The sequence below is a fragment of the Oncorhynchus kisutch genome, linkage group LG30 (assembly GCF_002021735.2).
Source record: "Oncorhynchus kisutch isolate 150728-3 linkage group LG30, Okis_V2, whole genome shotgun sequence".
NCBI classification, from domain to species: Eukaryota; Metazoa; Chordata; class Actinopteri; order Salmoniformes; family Salmonidae; genus Oncorhynchus; species Oncorhynchus kisutch.
The window spans coordinates 27,235,900-27,254,076 of NC_034203.2; the positions used below are offsets into that span (position 1 = coordinate 27,235,900).

Genomic DNA, 18,177 nt, shown 5'->3' on the forward strand with positions numbered 1-18,177 from the left:
ATATAATAGAGACCGTGGATCTAGCTGGTCTGTCATAATATAATAGACACAGTAGATTTAGCTGGTCTGTCATAATTTAATAGAGACAGAAGATCTAGCTGGTCTGTCATAATATAATAGAGACAGTGGATCTAGCTGGTCTGTCATAATATAATAGAGACAGTAGATATATCTGGTCTGTCATAATATAGTAGAGACAGTAGATATATCTGGTCTGTCATAATATAGTAGAGACAGTAGATCTAGCTGGTCTGTCATAATATAATAGAGACATTAGATTTAGCTGGTCTGTCATAATTTAATAGAGACAGTAGATCTAGCTGGTCTGTCATAATATAATAGAGACAGTGGATCTAGCTGGTCTGTCATAATACAATATATCTATCTGGTCTGTCATAATTTAATAGAGACAGTAGATCTATCTGGTCTGTCATAATATAATAGAGACAGTAGAAATATCTGGTCTGTCATAATATAGTAGACTGTAGATCTAGCTAGTCTGTCATAATATAATAGAGACAGTAGATCTAGCTGGTCTGTCATAATACAATAGAGACAGTAGATCTAGCTGGTCTGTCATTATATAATAGAGACAGAAGATCTAGCTGGTCTGTCATAATATAATAGAGACAGTGGATCTAGCTGGTCTGTCATAATACAATAGACACAGTAGATTTAGCTGGTCTGTCATAAGTAAGTTTAAACCACACTTGATCTCTACTCTGATAAGCCAGCTCGGAAGCAGGAACTACTACTGTCAGAGTATTGTCAGAAGATATCTTTAGTGTGTTGGCCAGTTCTGTGTTCTACCCTGCGTGGTGTTACAGCGGACCTGTATATACAAAAATTGCATTTACCACTTATTACGTAGCTAATAAAAAGTACATAGCATAAAATCGGTGACTCAGTGTCATACTTATCCTGATACCAGATTCGATCAGCGCAACCCTTTACACGCAATTCCACCTTTATCACCTCACAAAATGAGGGTTCTTTTGCTGCTGCTATCTTATTTGCGCTAGCATTAGCCATCTCGGGTTCATCGACGATTATATCTTCTGCTGTCTTATGGGCTGTTGTTGTAGCTCCTCGACCTTTTCCATAAGTTATTATAATGCTCAGAGTAAATACTTGAATTTAGGGGGTGAAATACCCAACCGATGTACAGAACGAAAAACTAGGCAGCCATTTCCTAAGTTGCGCCACCGGAAAGCCCCCTGTGTAATACTTTTAAGAAAGCTTTTTGGGATGTGTATTGAATCAATGTTTGATCATGTGTTATTCCCATGCCAAAAAAAACTATGTTAAATAGTAATAATCACTCATTTATTTCACCATTGTTAATTTACCTTGCCACCTTTCATCACAAACATCATCCATCCTTATTCCCACCATCTCGTTCTCACACACACACACATTGTAATAGTCAAATAGTGATATTGTCTATTAAAAATGTTTTTTAAATCCACGGGAATGATTGCAAGAAGGCTATTACAGTAGTGAATGCAGACCAACACGACAATTTCAGTTCTGTGAATAATCACATATTATACGGTCCGTTCCATCAGGAATTCTGAAACAGACATCGTGTCCTAAAGGCATAGTCTATTGGAAAAGTCCAGGTTTATGTAGTTTTATCTAATTTTTGTTTCTCTCCTTGTTGGATCTGTAGTGAAGGCGTTATTACTTTATTTGCCTCACTTCAAGTATAATTGTTAGTCTATTATTGATCATGAGGGGAAAAACTATTTGACAATGAGAGTGTAGTATTATACTAACATAACATTAATTCACACCTTGTTCAAAGGCTCGCTCTCGGACCATAATATTTATGAACGCCGGTTTCTATCGGAGGTAAATAAAAGACGACCCACGCTACTTCCTGTTTTGATAACAAACAAAAAACTGTAATTTCGTCTTTAGCTATGGATAGACATAACTAGCTGTCATGGAACGCCATCTAGTTACTAACAGGTAGACTGTTAAAATCAAGAATCATAACTATCGACAGTGCATTGTGCTTTTGGAGTTGAAATAACGTTACACCTGTGGTTCCCAACTGTTGTTGTGGGGAGATGGCACTGAGCGCGAGCGGTTGGGCTCCAACGCCTGTGCCAGCCACATTCCAGTCTGTACATGGTGGGCCCGCACTGGCTAGCTGCAACACGGTTTTGATGTCGGTGCGAGTGTCGGTTTGCCATTCTGGAATTCGACCGCTTTGCCTCCCCGGAGCTGGCGATGAGGTTCTCCATCTTCAGCTTAGTATGGACCCCAGCAAAGCTGGAGAGTTTCGGCTAGCACTGAGGGACAGTAGCGGAAGAGGCCGTAGTGTGGTAAGTGACATACTGCAACGTCTAGCTACCTAGCTAGGTATCTTGACATATGTAATGCCATGCAAACAATTTTATGCGTTGACGTAATAAATTGCACACACAACATTGTTCTGTTGGTTTGAGCATTGTCAGTTGAGAGACCTTTTTTTGACATAGCTAATCAATTGGAATCTTGTTTATTCAAATTACACAGTAATTCCATTGCTGGGAAACGATGTCGGGTGATTTTTACAATCATCTGTCCTTGTGTCTATCTGAACAAGAGAAGTACCGTACTAAATAGGAGAGAGTATGTTCTCTCTCTCCCTCTCTCTATAGTCAAAAGTTTGGACACACCTATTCATTCCAGGGTTTTTGTTTATTTGTATTATTTTCTACATTATAGAATAGTGAATACATCAAAACTATGAAATAACACATATGGAATCATGTAGTAACCAAAAAAGTGTTAAACAAATTAAAAATGAGATTCTTCAAAGTACCCACCATTTGCACACTTGGCATTCTCTCAACCAGCTTTATGAGGTAGTCAATGCATTTCAATTAACAGCTGTGCCTTGTTAAAAGTTCATTTGTGGAATTTCTTTCCTTCTTAATGCGTTTGAGCCAATCAGTTGTGTTGTGACAAGATAGGGGGGGGGGGGGGTATACAAAATATTGCTCTATTTGGTAAAAGACCAAGTCCATATTATGGCAAGAACAGCTCAAACAAGCAAAGAGAAATGGCAGTCCATCATAACTTCAAGACATGAAGGTCAGTCAATCCGTCAAAACGTTTCTTCAAGTGCAGTCGCAAAAACCATCAAGCGCTGTGATGAAACTGGCACTCATGAGGAGCAGAACAGGAAAGGAAGACCCAGAGTTACCTCTGCTGCAGATAAGTTCATTAGAGTTACCAGCCTCAGAAATTGCAGCCCAAATAAATGCTTCAAGTAATGGACACATCAACATCAACTGTTCAGAGGAGTCTGCGTGAATCAGGCCTTCATGGTCCAATTGCTGCAAAGAAACCACTACTAAAGAACACCAATAATAAGAAGAAGAGACTTGCTTGGGCCAAGAAACATGAGAAATGGACATTAGACCATGGCAATCTGTCCTTTTGGTCTGATGAATCCAAATTTGAGATTTTTGGTTGTAACCGCTGTGTATTTGTGAGACACAGAGTAGGTGAACGGGTGATCTCTTCATGTGTGGTTCCCACCGTGATGCATGGAGGAGGTGGTGTGATGACGTGGGGGTGCTTTGCTCATGACACTGTCAGTGATTTATTTAGAATTCAAGGTATACAGTGGGGCAAAAAAGTATTTAGTCAGCCACCAATTGTGCAAGTTCTCCCACTTAAAAAGATGAGAGGACTGTAATGTTCACCATAGGTACACTTAAACTATGACAGACAAAATTAGAAAACAAAATCCAGAAAATTACATTGTAGGATTTTTAATGAATTTATTTGCAAATTATGGTGGAAAATAAGTATTTGGTCAACAACAAACAAGCAAGATTTCTGTCTCTCACAGACCTGTAACTTCTTCTTTAAGAGGCTCCTCTGTCCTCCACTCGTTACCTGTATTAATGACACCTGTTTGAACTTGTTATCAGTATAAAAGACACCTGTCCACAACCTCAAGCAGTCACACTCCAAACTCCACTATGGCCAAGACCAAAGAGCTGTCAAAGGACACCAGAAACAAAATTGTAGACCTGCACCAGGCTGGGAAGACTGAATCTGCAATAGGTAAGCAGCTTGGTTTGAAGAAATCAACGGTGGGAGCAATTATTAGGAAATGGAAAACATACAAGACCACTGATAATCTCCCTCGATCTGGGGCTCCACGCAAGATCTCACCCTGTGGGGTCAAAATGATCACAAGAACGGTGAGCAAAAATCCCAGAACCACACAGGGGGACCTAGTGAATGACCTGCAGAGAGCTGGGACCAAAGTAACAAAGTCTACCATAAGTAACACACTATGCCGCCAGAGACTCAAATCCTGCAGTGCCAGACGTGTCCCCCTGCTTAAGCCAGTACATGTCCAGGCCCGTCTGAAGTTTGCTAGAGAGCATTTGGATGATCCAGAAGAAGATTGGGAGAATGTCATATGGTCAGATGAAACCAAAATAGAACCTTTTGGTAAAAACTCAACTCGTCGTGTTTGGAGGACAAAGAATGCTGAGTTGAATCCAAAGAACACCATACCTACTGTGAAGCATGGGGGTGGAAACATCATGCTTTGGGGCTGTTTTTCTGCAAAGGGACCAGGACGACTGATCCGTGTAAAGGAAAGAATGAATGGGGCCATGTATCGTGAGATTTTGAGTGAAAACCTCCTTCCATCAGCAAGGGCATTGAAGATGAAACGTGGCTGGGTCTTTTAGCATGACAATGATCCCAAACACACCGCCCGGGCAACGAAGGAGTGGCTTCGTAAGAAGCATTTAAAGGTCCTGGAGTGGCCTAGCCAGTCTCCAGATCTCAACCCCATAGAAAATCTTTGGAGGGAGTTGAAAGTCTGTGTTGCCCAGCAACAGCCCCAAAACATCACTGCTCTAGAGATCTACATGGAGGAATGGGCCAAAATACCAGCAACAGTGTGTGCAAACCTTGTGAAGACTTACAGAAAACGTTTGACCTCTGTCATTGCCAACAAAGGGTATATAACAAAGTATTGAGAAACTTTTGTTATTGACCAAATACTTATTTTCCACCGTAATTTGCAAATAAATTCATAAAAAATCCTACAATGTGATTTTCTGGATTTTTCCCCCTAATTTTGTCTGTCATAGTTGAAGTGTACCTATGATGAAAATTACAGGCCTCTCATCTTTTTAAGTGGGATAACTTGCACAATACTTTTTTGCCCCACTGTACTTAACCAGCATGGCTACCACAGCATTATGCAGCGATACGCCATCTCATCACGTTTGCGCTTAGTGGGACTATCATTTGTTTTCCAACAGGACAATGACCCAACACACCTCCAGGCTATGTGACCAAAAAGGAGAGTGGATGGAGTGCTGCATCGGATGACCTGGCCTCCACAATCACCCGACCTCAACAGAGTGAAGGGAAAGCAGCTAACAAGTGCTCAGCATACAGTTGAAGTCTGAAGTTTACATACACCTTAGCGAAATACATTTAAACTGTTTTTCACAATTCATGACATTTAATCATAGTAAAAATTCCCTGTCTTAGGTCAGTTAGGATCACCACTTTATTTTAAGAATGTGAAATGTCAGAATAATAGTAGAGAATTATTTATTTCAGCTTTTATTGATTTCATCACATTTCCAGTGGGTCAGAAGTTTACATACACCCAATTAGTATTTGGTAGCATTGCCTTTAAATGATTTAACTTGGGTCAAACATTTCAGGTAGCCTTCCACAAGCTTCCCACAATAAGTTGGGTGAATTTTAACCCATTCCTCCTGACTGAGCTCGTGTAACGTAGTCAGGTTTGTAGGCCTCCTTGCTTGCACATGCTTTTTCAGTTCTGCGCACAAATATTATATAGGATTGAGGTCAGGGCTTTGTAATTGCCACTCCAATACCTTGACTTTGTTGTCCTTAAGCCATTTTGCCACAACTTTGGAAGTATGCTTGGGGTCATTGTCCATTTGGAAGACCCATTTGCTTCCAAGCTTTAACTTGTCTGATGTCTTGAGATGTTGCTTCAATATATCCATATAATTTCCCTTACTCATGATGCCATCTATTTTGTGAAGTGCACCAGTCCCTCCTGCAGCAAAGCACCCCCACAACATGATGCTGCCACCCCCATGCTTCATGGTTGGGATGGTGTTCTTCGGCTTGCAAGCTTCCCCCGTTTTTCCTCCAAACATAACAATGGTCATTATGGCCAAATAGTTCTATTTTTGTTTCATCAGACCAGAGGACATTTCTCCAAAAAGTACAATCTTTGTCCTCATGTGCAGTTGCAAACCGTAGTCAGGCTTTTTTTTATGGCGGTTTTGGAGCAGTGGCTTCTTCCTTGCTGAGCGGCCTTTCAGGTTATGTCGATATATGACAAATTTTACTGTGGATATAGACACAGCAAAGGTCCTTTGCTATTGTTCTGGGATTGATTTGCACTTTTCGCACCAAAGTACGCTCATACGCTCATCTCTAGGAGGCAGAACGTGTCTCCTTCCTGAGCGGTATGACGGCTGCGTGGTCCCATGGTGTTTATACTTGTGTACTATTGTTTGTACAGATGAACGTGGTATTTTCAGGCATTTGGAAATTGCTCCCAAGGATGAACAAGACTTGTGGTCTACAATTTTTTGGCTGATTTCCTTAGATTTTTCCCATGATGTCAAGCAAAGAGGCACTGAGTTTGAAGGTAGGCCTTGAAATACATCCACAGGTACACCTCCAATTGACTCAAAGTATGTAAATTACACTATCAGAAGCTTCTAAAGCCATGACATAATTTTCAAGAATTTTCCAAGCTGTTTGAAGGTCAACTTAGTGTATGTGAACTTCTGACCCACTGGATTTGTGATACACAAGTGAAATAATCTGTCCGTAAACTATTTTTGGAAAAATTACTTGTGTCATGCACAAAGTAGATGTCCTAACCGACTTGCCAAAACTATAGTTTATTAGCAAGACATTTGTGAAGTGGTTGAAACCTAAGCGTATGTAAACTTCCGACTTCAACTGTATGTGGGAACTCCTTCAAGACCGTTGGAAAAGCATTCCAGGCTACTTTGAAGAATCAAAAATATATATTTTGATTTGTTTTACACTTTTTTTGGTTACTACATGATTCCATGTGTTATTTCATAGTTTGTTTTCACTATTATTCTACAATGTAGAAAATAGTCAAATTAAACAAAACCCCACACCTGAGTAGGTGTGACCAAACTATTTTTTTCACAGTTCATTGCAGAGTTTGACTTGCGCTCTGTGCAGTATGAGGTGAAGTCTCCACGCCTTCACGAGATTCATTTGGCAACGGCCCCCTCACGACTGCATCCGCTTCAACTTCTGCTGTGATCTGGAGGCTGAGCAGTGGGCCACAGTGGTGATGTCATCCCTAAGAGAGGCACACAGAGGTCAGAGGGCATGGCAGTCTTTCTCTATTCTAGTTTGCTTGTTTATCTGCATTCCTGTCTTGTTGTGTCTTAGAAGAGTCTCCTCCTAGAACCCCATACTGTGGCTAAAACAATAGAATGCTGTCTCACAATTGACCGTTCTTTCTCTTTCACTGTAGTTGCTGCAAATAGTTCCCCACATCCTCTGGATGACCGACAGATGCACACCGCAGCAGTAGCTCTAGAACAGCGCAGCACAGACTCCTTACCACTCACTGGTAAGTGCACTCATGCTTCCTCCACTCTCTCTTTTTCTACCATACTTGCATGGCAACATACAGTACATTTATGCATTTTTGTATAGTATTAGTAATTGAACCTGTTTTCTCTCTGAAGAGGAGCTGCGCCTGGAGCTTGCCCGGGCGGTCGAAGCAGGCGACAGCCAGGCTGCTGCTCAGCATGCATCTGCTCTGGCTCACCAGAAGGTGGCGCTCACCATCCAACTGTCTGAGAAGAGTTACGCAGAAGGAGAGATACGGTGAGAAGAAGTAACAGGCAGTAGATTTAGGTTTAGGGTGGAATTAAGATAAGTTGTGTTAATGGTGCTATGTCTGTATTGCAGTTTGGCTGTGGCAGTGGAGGACATTTCCTCTTCCTGTTGCGTCACAGTGAAAGTTTTCCCACACATGACCGTCGCAGCACTCAAGCAGCAGGTCAGATCAAAACTTCTGTGGTCTTCTGTTTGCTTGAGTACTTGTGCTACATTGGCAAATGTAAATGTTCACAAATCTCTCTTCTCTGTCTGCATTGCTATCAGGTTTTTCTGGAGTATGGCTTCCACCCTCGCGTGCAGCGCTGGGTGATAGGGCAGTGTTTGTGCACAGAACCCAGGTCCCTGGCCTCGTATGGAGTCCAGAGGGATGGGGACATGGCCTACCTCTACCTGATCTCAGCCCGCCATGCCCACCTCACCCGCCAGCTGTTCCAGCAGGACGCCCTCCTCACCCCACCTCTGCCTACCAGCAACGGGTCTACGTCCCAGGACTGGAGGGGCTACAGCACCCTGCCCTCCAGGCTCAGCCACAACTCCCAGGGTAAGTTTGTGCACACACCCACAGAGACCGACGCACCCACACACACAGCAGTGCACATACTAATAGCCACAATAAGTAAATTGAAATAATTTTGCCAAAATTAGGCTATAAAAATGATATTACTCTTGTCTGAACAGACATAAATAAAATACTACACCAGAGAGCATAATTTAGCTACAGAGGATAAATGGCTTCAATAAAGAGCAGTGGATTAAGTTTTATTACACGGGAAGGCCACAATTTGGGCAGCACACGCACCAAATATAGAACAGCTTGCAGCGTAGCCTAGTGGTTAGAGCGTTGGACTAGTAACCGGAAGGTTGCAAGTTCAATCCCCCGAGCTGACAAATCTGTCGTTCTGCCCCTGAACAGGCAGTTAACCCACTGTTCCCAGGCTGTCATTGAAAATAAGAATGTGTTCTTAACTGACTTGCCTGGTTAAATAAAGGTAAAATTAAAAAAAATTGTGGCCATAGATATAATCCATAGAAGGATTTTGGAACCTCTTACCCTGGCACTTTGACTGTTAAACTCATTGGTACACTAGCAATGGCTGCCAGTCCTGATTTAAATGGGAACTGGCATCTATGGATTATATTTATATGGTTGGTTGCGGTTTCTGTTAGGAAATATTTACATTTCATACATGTGCCTGTCATCCATATGCAATGGGTGAGTAACCTATTAAGGCTACTACCATTCCAGTGTTTAATTGCTATTTTGTAATTACTTTGCCACCATGGCCTATTTATTGTCTTACCCCTCTTATCATACCTCATTTGCACTTGCCGTTTATAGATTTCTCTACTGTATTATTGATTGTATGTTTGTTTATTCCATGTGTAACTCTGTGTTGTTGTATGTGTCTTAACTGCTTTGCTTTATCTTGGCCAGGTCGCAGTTGTAAATGAGAACTTGTTCTCAACTAACCTACCTGGTTAAATAAAGGTGTTCTCAACTAACCTACCTGGTTAAATAAAGGTGTTCTCAACTAACCTACCTGGTTAAATAAAGGTGTTCTCAACTAACCTACCTGGTTAAATAAAGGTGAAATAAAAAAACATTTAAAAAAGGCGTGCACCCATGCAGCCAGCGTACATCAATAAATGAGGGATATTGGCCAAATGAGCCACATTTAATGTCCTTAAAAGCAGCCTATAACAAATGACAAAAACACTATTCCTTGTGTTTCGATGTGTAGCATATGCAAAACTTTATAGCCTATTTTTTTTAAATTGGTTTTTACATTCCTAAAACAATAATTGTGCACCTTATGTTTCAGCTGTCAGATTTGAGCACTAAATGCATCAGGGCATTTTATGCATAGACTACTTGATTATACAAATATTAAAAAAATACACTTCATGACCAAAAGTACAGTGCATTCGGAAAGTATTCAGACCTAGACTTTTTACACATTTTGTTACGTTACAGCCTTACTGTAAAATGTATTAAATTGTTTCTTTCTTCCTCAGTCAACACACAATACCCCATAATGACAAAGCAAAAAGAGGTTTTAGAATTTCTTTCACATTTATTGTGGACCACTCAAGGACATTGAGACTTGTCCCAAAGCCACTCTTGCGTTGTCTTGGCTGTGTGCTTAGGGTGGTTGTCCTACTGGAAGGTGAACCTTCACCCCAGTCGGAGGCCCTGAGCGCTCTGGAGCAGATTTTCATCAAGGATCTTCTCTGTACTTTGCTCCGTTCATCTTTCACTCAATCCTGACTGGTCTTCCAGTCCCTGCCGCTGAAAAACATCCCCACAGCATGATGCTGCCATCACCCTGCTTCACCGTAGAGATGGTTCCAGGTTTCCTCCTGACGTGATGCTTGGCATGCAGGCCAAAGAGTTCAATCTTGGTTTCATCAGACCAGAGAATCTTGTTTCTCATGGTCTGAGAATTTTGGCAGAGAGTCCTTTTGGCAAACACCAAGCAGGCAGTCATGTGCCTTTTACTGAGGCGTGCGTGGCTTCCGTCTGGCCACTCCACCATCAAGGCCTGATTGGTGCAGTGCTGCTGGAAAGTTATCCCATCTTCACAGAGGCACTCTGGAGCTTTGTCAGAGTGACCATCGGGTTCTTGGTCACCTCCCTGACCAAGGCCCTTCTCCCCCGATTGCTCAGTTTGACTGGGAGGCCAGCTGTAGGAAGAGTCTTGGTGGTCTTGTGCGGTTGCCGTACCAGGTGAAGATACAGCCCGACAGGATGCTCTCAATTGTGGGTCTTAGGGGCCAAGTAGAATTTCTTCAGCCTCCTGATGTAGAAGAGGCACTGTTGCGCCTTCTTCACCACACTGTCTGGACCATTTCAGGTTGATTGGACATGATTTGGAAAGAAACACACCTGTCTTTATAAGGTCCCACAGTTGACAGTGCATGTCAGAGCAAAAACCAACTCATGAGGTTGAAGGAATTGTCCTTAGAGCTCCGAGACAGGATTATGTAAGGGAACCAAAACATTTCTGCAGCATTGAAGGTTCCCAAGAACACAATGGCCTCCATCATTCTTAAATGGAAGAAGTTTGGAACGACCAAAAATCTTCCTAGAGCTGGCCGCCCAGCCAAACTGAGCAATCGGGGAGATGGTCCTCTTGACAGAGCTCCAGAGTTTGTCTGTGGAGATGGGAGAACCTTCCAGAAGGACAACCATCTCTGCAGCACTCCACCAATCAGACCTTTATAGTGGAGTAACCAGACAGAAGCCACTCAGTAAAAGGCACCACACAGCCCGCTTGGAGTTTGCCAAAAGGCACCTAAAGGACTCTGACCATGAGAAAAAGATTGAACTCTTTGGCCTGAATACCAAGTGTCACGCTTGAAAGAAACCTGGCACCATCCCTACGGTGAAGCATAGTCATGGCAGCATCATTCTTTGACAATATTTTTCAGCGGCAGGGACTGGAAGACTAGTCAGGATTGAGGGAAAGATGAACGGAGCAAAGTACAGAGAGATCCTTGATGAAAACCTGCTCCAGAGCGCTCAGACTGAAGCGAAGGTTCACCTTCCAACAGGACAACTGCCCTAAACACACAGCAAACACAACGCAAGAGTGGCTTTCGGACAAGTCTCTGTATGTCCTTGAGTGGCCTAGCCAGAGCCCGGACTTGAACTTGATCGAACATCTCTGGAGAGACCTGAAAATACAGTGGCTTGCGAAAGTATTCACCCCCCTTAGCATGTTTCATGTTTTGTTGCCTTACAACCTAGAATTAAAATAGCGTTTTGGGGGTTTTGTATCATTTGATTAACACAACATGCCTACCACTTTGAAGATGCAAAATATTATTTGTGAAACAAACAAGAAATAAGATTAAAAAAACAGAACTTGAGCGTGCATAACTATTCATCCCCCAAAGTTAATACTTTGTAGAGCCACCTTTTGCAGCAATTACAGCTGCACGTCTGTTGGGGTATGTCTCTATAAGCTTGGCACATCTAGCCACTGGGATTTTCGCACATTCAAGGCAAAACAGCTCCAGGTCCTTCAAGTTGGATGGGTTCCGCTGGTGTATGGCAATCTTTAAGTCATACCACAGATTCTCAATTGGATTGAGCTGGGCTTTGACTAGGCCATTACAAGACATTGGAATCCTAAATGTTTCCCCTTAAACCACTCGAGTGTTGCTTTAGCAGTATGCTAGGGTCATTGTCCCGCTGGAAGGTGAACCTCCGTCCCAGTCTCAAATCTCTGGAAGATCTCATTCCTTCAATTCTGACCAGTTTCCCAGTCCCTGCAGATGAAAAACATCCCCACAGCATGATGCTGCCACCACCATGCTTCACTGTGGGGATGTGTTCTCGGGCTGATGAGAGGTACTGGGTTTGCGACAGACATAGCGGTTTCCTTGATGGCCAAAAAGCTTAATTTGTCTCATCTGACCAGAGTACCTTCTTCTATATGTTTGGGGAGTCTCCCACATGCCTTTTGGTGAACACCAAACGCGTTTGCTTATTTTTTTCTTTAAGCAATGGCTTTTTTTCTGGCCACTCTTCCGTTAAGCCCAGCTCTGTGGAGTGTACGGCTTAGAGTGGTCCTATGGACAGATACTCCAATCTCCGCTGTGGAGCTTTGCAGCTCCTTCAGGGTTATCTTTGGTCTCTTTGTTGCCTCTCTGATTAATGCCCTCCTTGCCTGGTCCGTAAGTTTTGGTGGGCGGACCTCTTGGCAGGTTTGTTGTGATGCCATATTCTTTCCATTTTTTTATAATGGATTTAATGGTGCTCCGTGGGATGTTCAAAGTTTCAGATATTTTTTATAACCCAACCCTGATCTGTACTTCTCCACAACTTTGTCCCTGACCTGTTTGGATAGCTCCTTGGTCTTCATGGTGCCGCTAGCTTGGTGGTGCCCCTTGCTTAGTGGCGTTGCAGACTCTGGGGCCTTTCAGAACAGGTGTGTATATATACACTGAGATCATGTGACAGATCTTGTGACACTTAGATTGCACACAGGTGGACTTTATTTAACTAATTATGTGACTTCTGAAGGTAATTGCTTGCACCAGATCTTATTTAGGGGCTTCATCATAGCAAAGGGGGTGAATACATACGCACACGCACCACTTTTTTATTATTTTGACATTTTTGAAATGTTTTTTTTAAACATTTGTGTATGTCGATTTACATGAAATCCATTTAAGTTACAGGTTTTAACGCAACAAAATAGGAAAAACACCAAGGGGGATGCATACTTTTGCAAGGCACTGTAGCTGTGCAGCGACGCTCCCCATCCAACCTGACAGAGCTTGAGAGGATCTGCAGAGAAAAATTTGAGAAACTCCTCAAATACTTGTGCCAAGCTTGTAGCGTCATACCCAAGAAGACTCTAGACTGTAAAAGGTGCTTCAACAAAAGTACTGAGTAAGGGGTCTGAATACTTATGTAAATGTGATATCAGTTTATTTTTTATAAATGTGCCAAAATTTCTAAAGACCTGTTTTTGCTTTGTCATTATGGGTTATTGTGTGTAGATTGATGAGGAAAAACTATTTAATCCCTTTTAGAATAAAGCTGTGGAAAAAGTCAAGGGGTCTGAATACTTTCCGAATGCACTGTATATGGAAGTACAATTAACAAAAATATAAAACACATGTAAAGTGTTGGTCCCATGTTTCATGAGCTGAAATAAAAGAAACCAGACATTTTCCATATGCACAAAACTTTTCTCTCAAATTTTGTGCACAAATTTGTTAACATCCCTGTTAGTGAGCAGTTCTCCTTTGCTAAGATAATCCATCCACCTGACTGGTGTGGCATATCAACAAGCTGATCAAACAGCATGATCATTACACAGGTGCGCCTTGTGCTGGGGACAATAAAAGGCCACTCTAAAATGTGCTGTTTTATCACAACACAATGCCACAGGTGTTTTGAAGGAGCGAGTGCAATTGGCATGCTGACTGCAGGAATGTCCACCCGAGCTGTTTCCAGAGAATGTAATGTTCATTTTTCTACCATAAGCCACCTCCAACATCGTTTTAGAGAATTTAGCTGTACATCCAACCGGCCTGACAATCACAGACCACGTGTAACCACGCTAGCCCAGGACCTCCACATCCGGGTTCTTCAGCTGCAGGATGGTCTGAGACCAGCCACCCGAACAGCTGATGAAACTGTGGGTTTGCACAACTTGTCTGAAACCATCTCAGGGGTGCTCATCGCCTTACCAGGGTCTTGACCAGACTGCTCCCCTTCGATGGCCACTGGTACGCTGCAGAAGTGTGCTCTTTACAGACGAATCCCTGTTTCAACTGTACCTGGCAAAGGGCAGACACTGTGTATGGCATTGTGTGGGCAAACAGAGTGCCTCATGGTGGGGTTATGGTATCGGCAGGCATAAGCTACAGACAACAAACATAATTGCATTTTATCGATGTCAATTTGAATGCACAGAGACACCGTGTCGAGATCCTTGAGGCCCATTGTCGTGCCATTTATCCACCACCATCACCTCATGTTTCAGTATGATAATGCACAGCCCCATGTCGCAAGGATCTGTACACTGAAACTGAAAATGTCCCAGTTCTTCCATGGCCTGCCTACTCACCAGACGTGTCACCCATTGAGCATGTTTGGGATTCTCCGGATCAACGCGTACGACAGCGTGTTCCAGTTCCTATCAACATCCTGCAACTTCGCACAGCCATTGAAGAGGAGTGGGACAACATTCCACAAGCCACAATGAACAGCCTTATCAACTCTATGCGAAAGAGATGTGTCCTGCTGCATGAGGTAAATGGTCACAGCAGATACTGACTGGTCTTCTGATCCCAAAAAAAGCCCCCTACCTTTAAAAAAAAGTATCTGTGACCAACAGATGCATATCTGTATTCCCAGTCATGTGAAATCCATAGATCTGGGCCTAATTAAATAATTTAAATAGAATGATTTCCTTATGAATTGTAACTCGGTAAAATCTTAAATGGTTGCATCTTGCATTTATATGTTTCTTCAGTGTAGTTTAGTGCATCTCCAATCCATTGTTAAATCGAGAATCGGCATCCTATTTTGCAACACAGCCTCCTTCACTCATGCTGCCAAACACCCTCGTAAAACTGACTATCCTACCATTCCTTGACTTTGGCGATGTCATTTACAAAATAGGCGCCAACATCCTACTCAGCCAATTGGATGCAGTCTATCACAGTGCCATCTGTTTTGTCACCAAAGCCCCATATACTACCCACCACTGCGACCTGTATGCTCTCGTTGGCTGGTCCTCGCTACATATTCGTCGCCAAACCCACTGGCTCCAGATCATCTAAGTCTTTGCTAGGTAAAGCTCCGCCTTATCTCAGCTCACTGGTCGCAATAGCAACACCCACCCATAGCACGCGCTCCAGCAGGTATATTTCACTGGTCACCCCCAAAGACAACATCTCTTTGGCCGCCTTTCCTTCCAGTTCTCTGCTGCCAATGACTGGAACGAATTGCAAAAATCACTGAAGTTGGAGACTTATAACTCCCTCACTAACTTCAAGCGTCAGCTGTCAGAGCAGCTTACCGATCGCTGCAGCTGTTCACAACCCATCTGTAAATAGCCCATCCAACCAACTATCTACCTCATCCCCATATTTGTTTTTCTACTCTTTTGCACACCAGTATTTGTACTTGCACATCCTCATCTATCACTCCAGTGTAAATTGCTAAATTGTAATTACTTCGCCCCTATTGGAGTATTTATTGCCTTACCTCCTTACTACATTTACACACACTGTATACAGAGTTTTATATTGTGTTATCGACTATGTTTGTTTATCCCATGTGTAACTCTGCGTTGTTGTTTTTGTTGCACTGCTTTGCTTTATCTTGGCCAGGTCGCAGTTGTAAATGAGAACTTGTTCTTAGCTGGCCTACCTGGTTAAATAAAGGTTAAATAAATAAATAAAAAGTTAAATACTTGTCCAATAAAAATGATTAGTTTCCTGATCTTAGATCTCTCAGATATAGGGCAGACACTTCAAAACAAACTTCCTTTAGATATTCTTTTGGACTGTTTTTCCATTTATGAATATGTATTTCTATGGGCTTATAGCAGTAAGGCCAAATTCAATGTTTCATTAAATAATAAAAAAATATATTTCATACCTAAAGGGGTCCTAAAATTCTAAATCAAATATCTAAATGATCCTTGGTATGACCATCTTCAAACAATTCCATATGTTGGCTTAGTAGAACCCTCCTTTAGACTCTATATCAGGGCTGTAGGCTTATTTTATTTTTATTTTCTCCAACCCTAATCTAGCGCACCTGATTATTAATTAGCTGGTTAATAAGCTGAATCAGGTTAGTTACAACTGGGGTTGAAAAGAGAACCTACAGGAGGGTAGCTCTCCAAGAACAGGGTTTGAGAGCCCTGCCCTAGAGGGTTAAAGAACTGGTTTAGATTAATAAATAGGCCTCCAATAATCAAACAAATTATAAATACGAAAGTATATATAAAGTTCCAAAATTGCATCCTATCAGAATAGCGAGTTGCACAGTAGGCGGCAGTAGGCGGCATTAGTGTGGTATTTATACAAAAAAATTATGCTAATGTCTATCATGTAAAGTACATAGAATTGCATGAAATGTGTTTATAAAAGGCTCATTTATTTTTTCAGACCCTGCATGTGTGGAAATCTTAAAAACGTGTCTGCTCAACTGTATGCCAGTATGCAAATATAGTTGCATGCAATGCTTTATTATAAAAAGGGGACTGATCACTCATTTACCATTGTTGTGATTGACTGTAGGGAGCACCGGACGTGAGGCTGACAGGCTGGGTATGAGCGAGATCAGAGAGGCCCTCAACTTGGAGACTCTGCAGAACAACAATAAACCTGATCAACCCTGCAAAGCCAGTAAAGCACAGGTACAAACCCAATGTTTTCATATTTATGTGGTCGGCTGTTGGCTTCAAACACCATTTAATTGTTTTACGCAAGATGATAGTTGAGGACATACTTTCTCTTTCCCTGATAGAAACCTAATATTTCATATAGCTAGTATACTGAATATCACTGCTCTTTACTTCTGACACGCAGACAGAATGGGTTTGTCCCTCCTGCACCTTTATCAACAATCCTTCCCGACCAGGCTGTGAGATCTGTAGTACAGCCAGACCTGACTCGGGAGCACCGCCTCATACAACAGGTACTGTATCTATTGCATAGAGTAGACAGAACACATCACCTGCATTCTAAACTACAATATTGTCTTTATTCCCTGTCTGTATTAAAGGAGAAAGGAAGAAGAGTGGAGCAGGGGGAGATTGGTGCATTGATCAGTTGACTGCCTCGCAACCTTTACCATAGCCTGGATGACTGATCACACACAACTGACACCAACTTACTGCTTCTTAGGTAAAAACCCACTACTGACAAACACTAGAGGTATATGGACGCTGTCGCACACATGGAGCTCCACTTGCAGTGGCTCACAAAAGGAACTACCTGTATAGTCAATGGGAGCTGGCTTTTTGACTCTCCTCTGGACATGATGGCAGTCAGCAACCTTTGCCTTGTGGTAGACTTTCTATTTATTTATTTTACATTGGGCAGGGGTGGAATAGTCCTATATTTATTCCAGAGGGGTAGGTGGTGCTTCCCTTCTCTCTACCTGATATCTCAGATGAGAGAATATGGTATATTTTGAAGTTGGCCAACTGGGATACTTTTAAGTATTGAAAGTGCAGTTTAAAACCAAGGCCTGTATTCAAACTCAGAGTAGGTGTGCTGGTCTAAGATCAGATGTATTTTAGATCATAATTATATAGACATGGGGGACCTGATCCTAGATCAGTACTCCTACTCTGAGATACATTGTTAATACAGGCCCAGGTCTTGCTGGTCAATGGTTGGTGCCATTTGGTTTGATGGGATGAGGGGAATTAGTTGCTATGAGGCAAGTCTGTGGGAGTGACAGGGTTTTAAAGTGATTTTATTGTTGATGCGTTTCACCTATTTGTCATAAGTTTCTCTGTCTGAACTGTGTTAGTGACAGAATGTTATGTTTTGTCAAACATAACTGTATAAAATGGTGTTAGCTGAATAAACATACATTGATCAAGTTTGAGTTAAGTTTTTATTTGAGCATTTATAAATGAGTGTCTGTACACATGGTTCAAATAAAGTGTATATATATATATATATATATAAAAAAAAAACATATTTAAAGACAGTTCATATAGTAGATTAATGGACATTTTCTGGAGGGCTTCAGTTGCC

The 18,177-nt window shown here is 42.0% G+C and overlaps 1 protein-coding gene across 2 annotated transcripts; it reads left to right on the plus strand.

Annotated features, from left to right (window-relative positions):
* The first annotated feature begins 1,868 nt into the window (after positions 1-1,868).
* On the plus strand, positions 1,869-18,019 carry LOC109874667 (ranBP-type and C3HC4-type zinc finger-containing protein 1). 2 transcript variants are annotated; one of them, XM_020466682.2, is made up of 9 exons: positions 1,869-2,333; positions 7,219-7,394; positions 7,553-7,651; positions 7,770-7,911; positions 7,996-8,086; positions 8,191-8,467; positions 16,705-16,823; positions 16,996-17,104; positions 17,192-18,019. In XM_020466682.2, the coding sequence occupies exons 2-9, from the start codon at positions 7,367-7,369 to the stop codon at positions 17,263-17,265; spliced, it is 939 nt and encodes a 312-aa protein (XP_020322271.1). In that variant the 5' UTR covers positions 1,869-2,333; positions 7,219-7,366; the 3' UTR covers positions 17,266-18,019. The 2 variants fall into 2 exon arrangements, with proteins under 2 accessions (XP_020322271.1, XP_020322270.1); XM_020466681.2 differs by lacking the exon at positions 1,869-2,333 and having other exon boundaries at positions 6,463-7,394.
* Positions 18,020-18,177: the final 158 nt, after the last annotated feature.

Bases quoted from the DNA above. Each gene is read 5' to 3' on its own strand.
- LOC109874667 (XM_020466682.2), top strand. From the start codon at position 7,367: ATGTCATCCCTAAGAGAGGCACACAGAG. The intron at 7,912-7,995 runs GTGAGAAGAAGT...TCTGTATTGCAG, and splicing joins TACGCAGAAGGAGAGATACG to TTTGGCTGTGGCAGTGGAGG. The intron at 8,087-8,190 runs GTCAGATCAAAA...CATTGCTATCAG, and splicing joins TCGCAGCACTCAAGCAGCAG to GTTTTTCTGGAGTATGGCTT.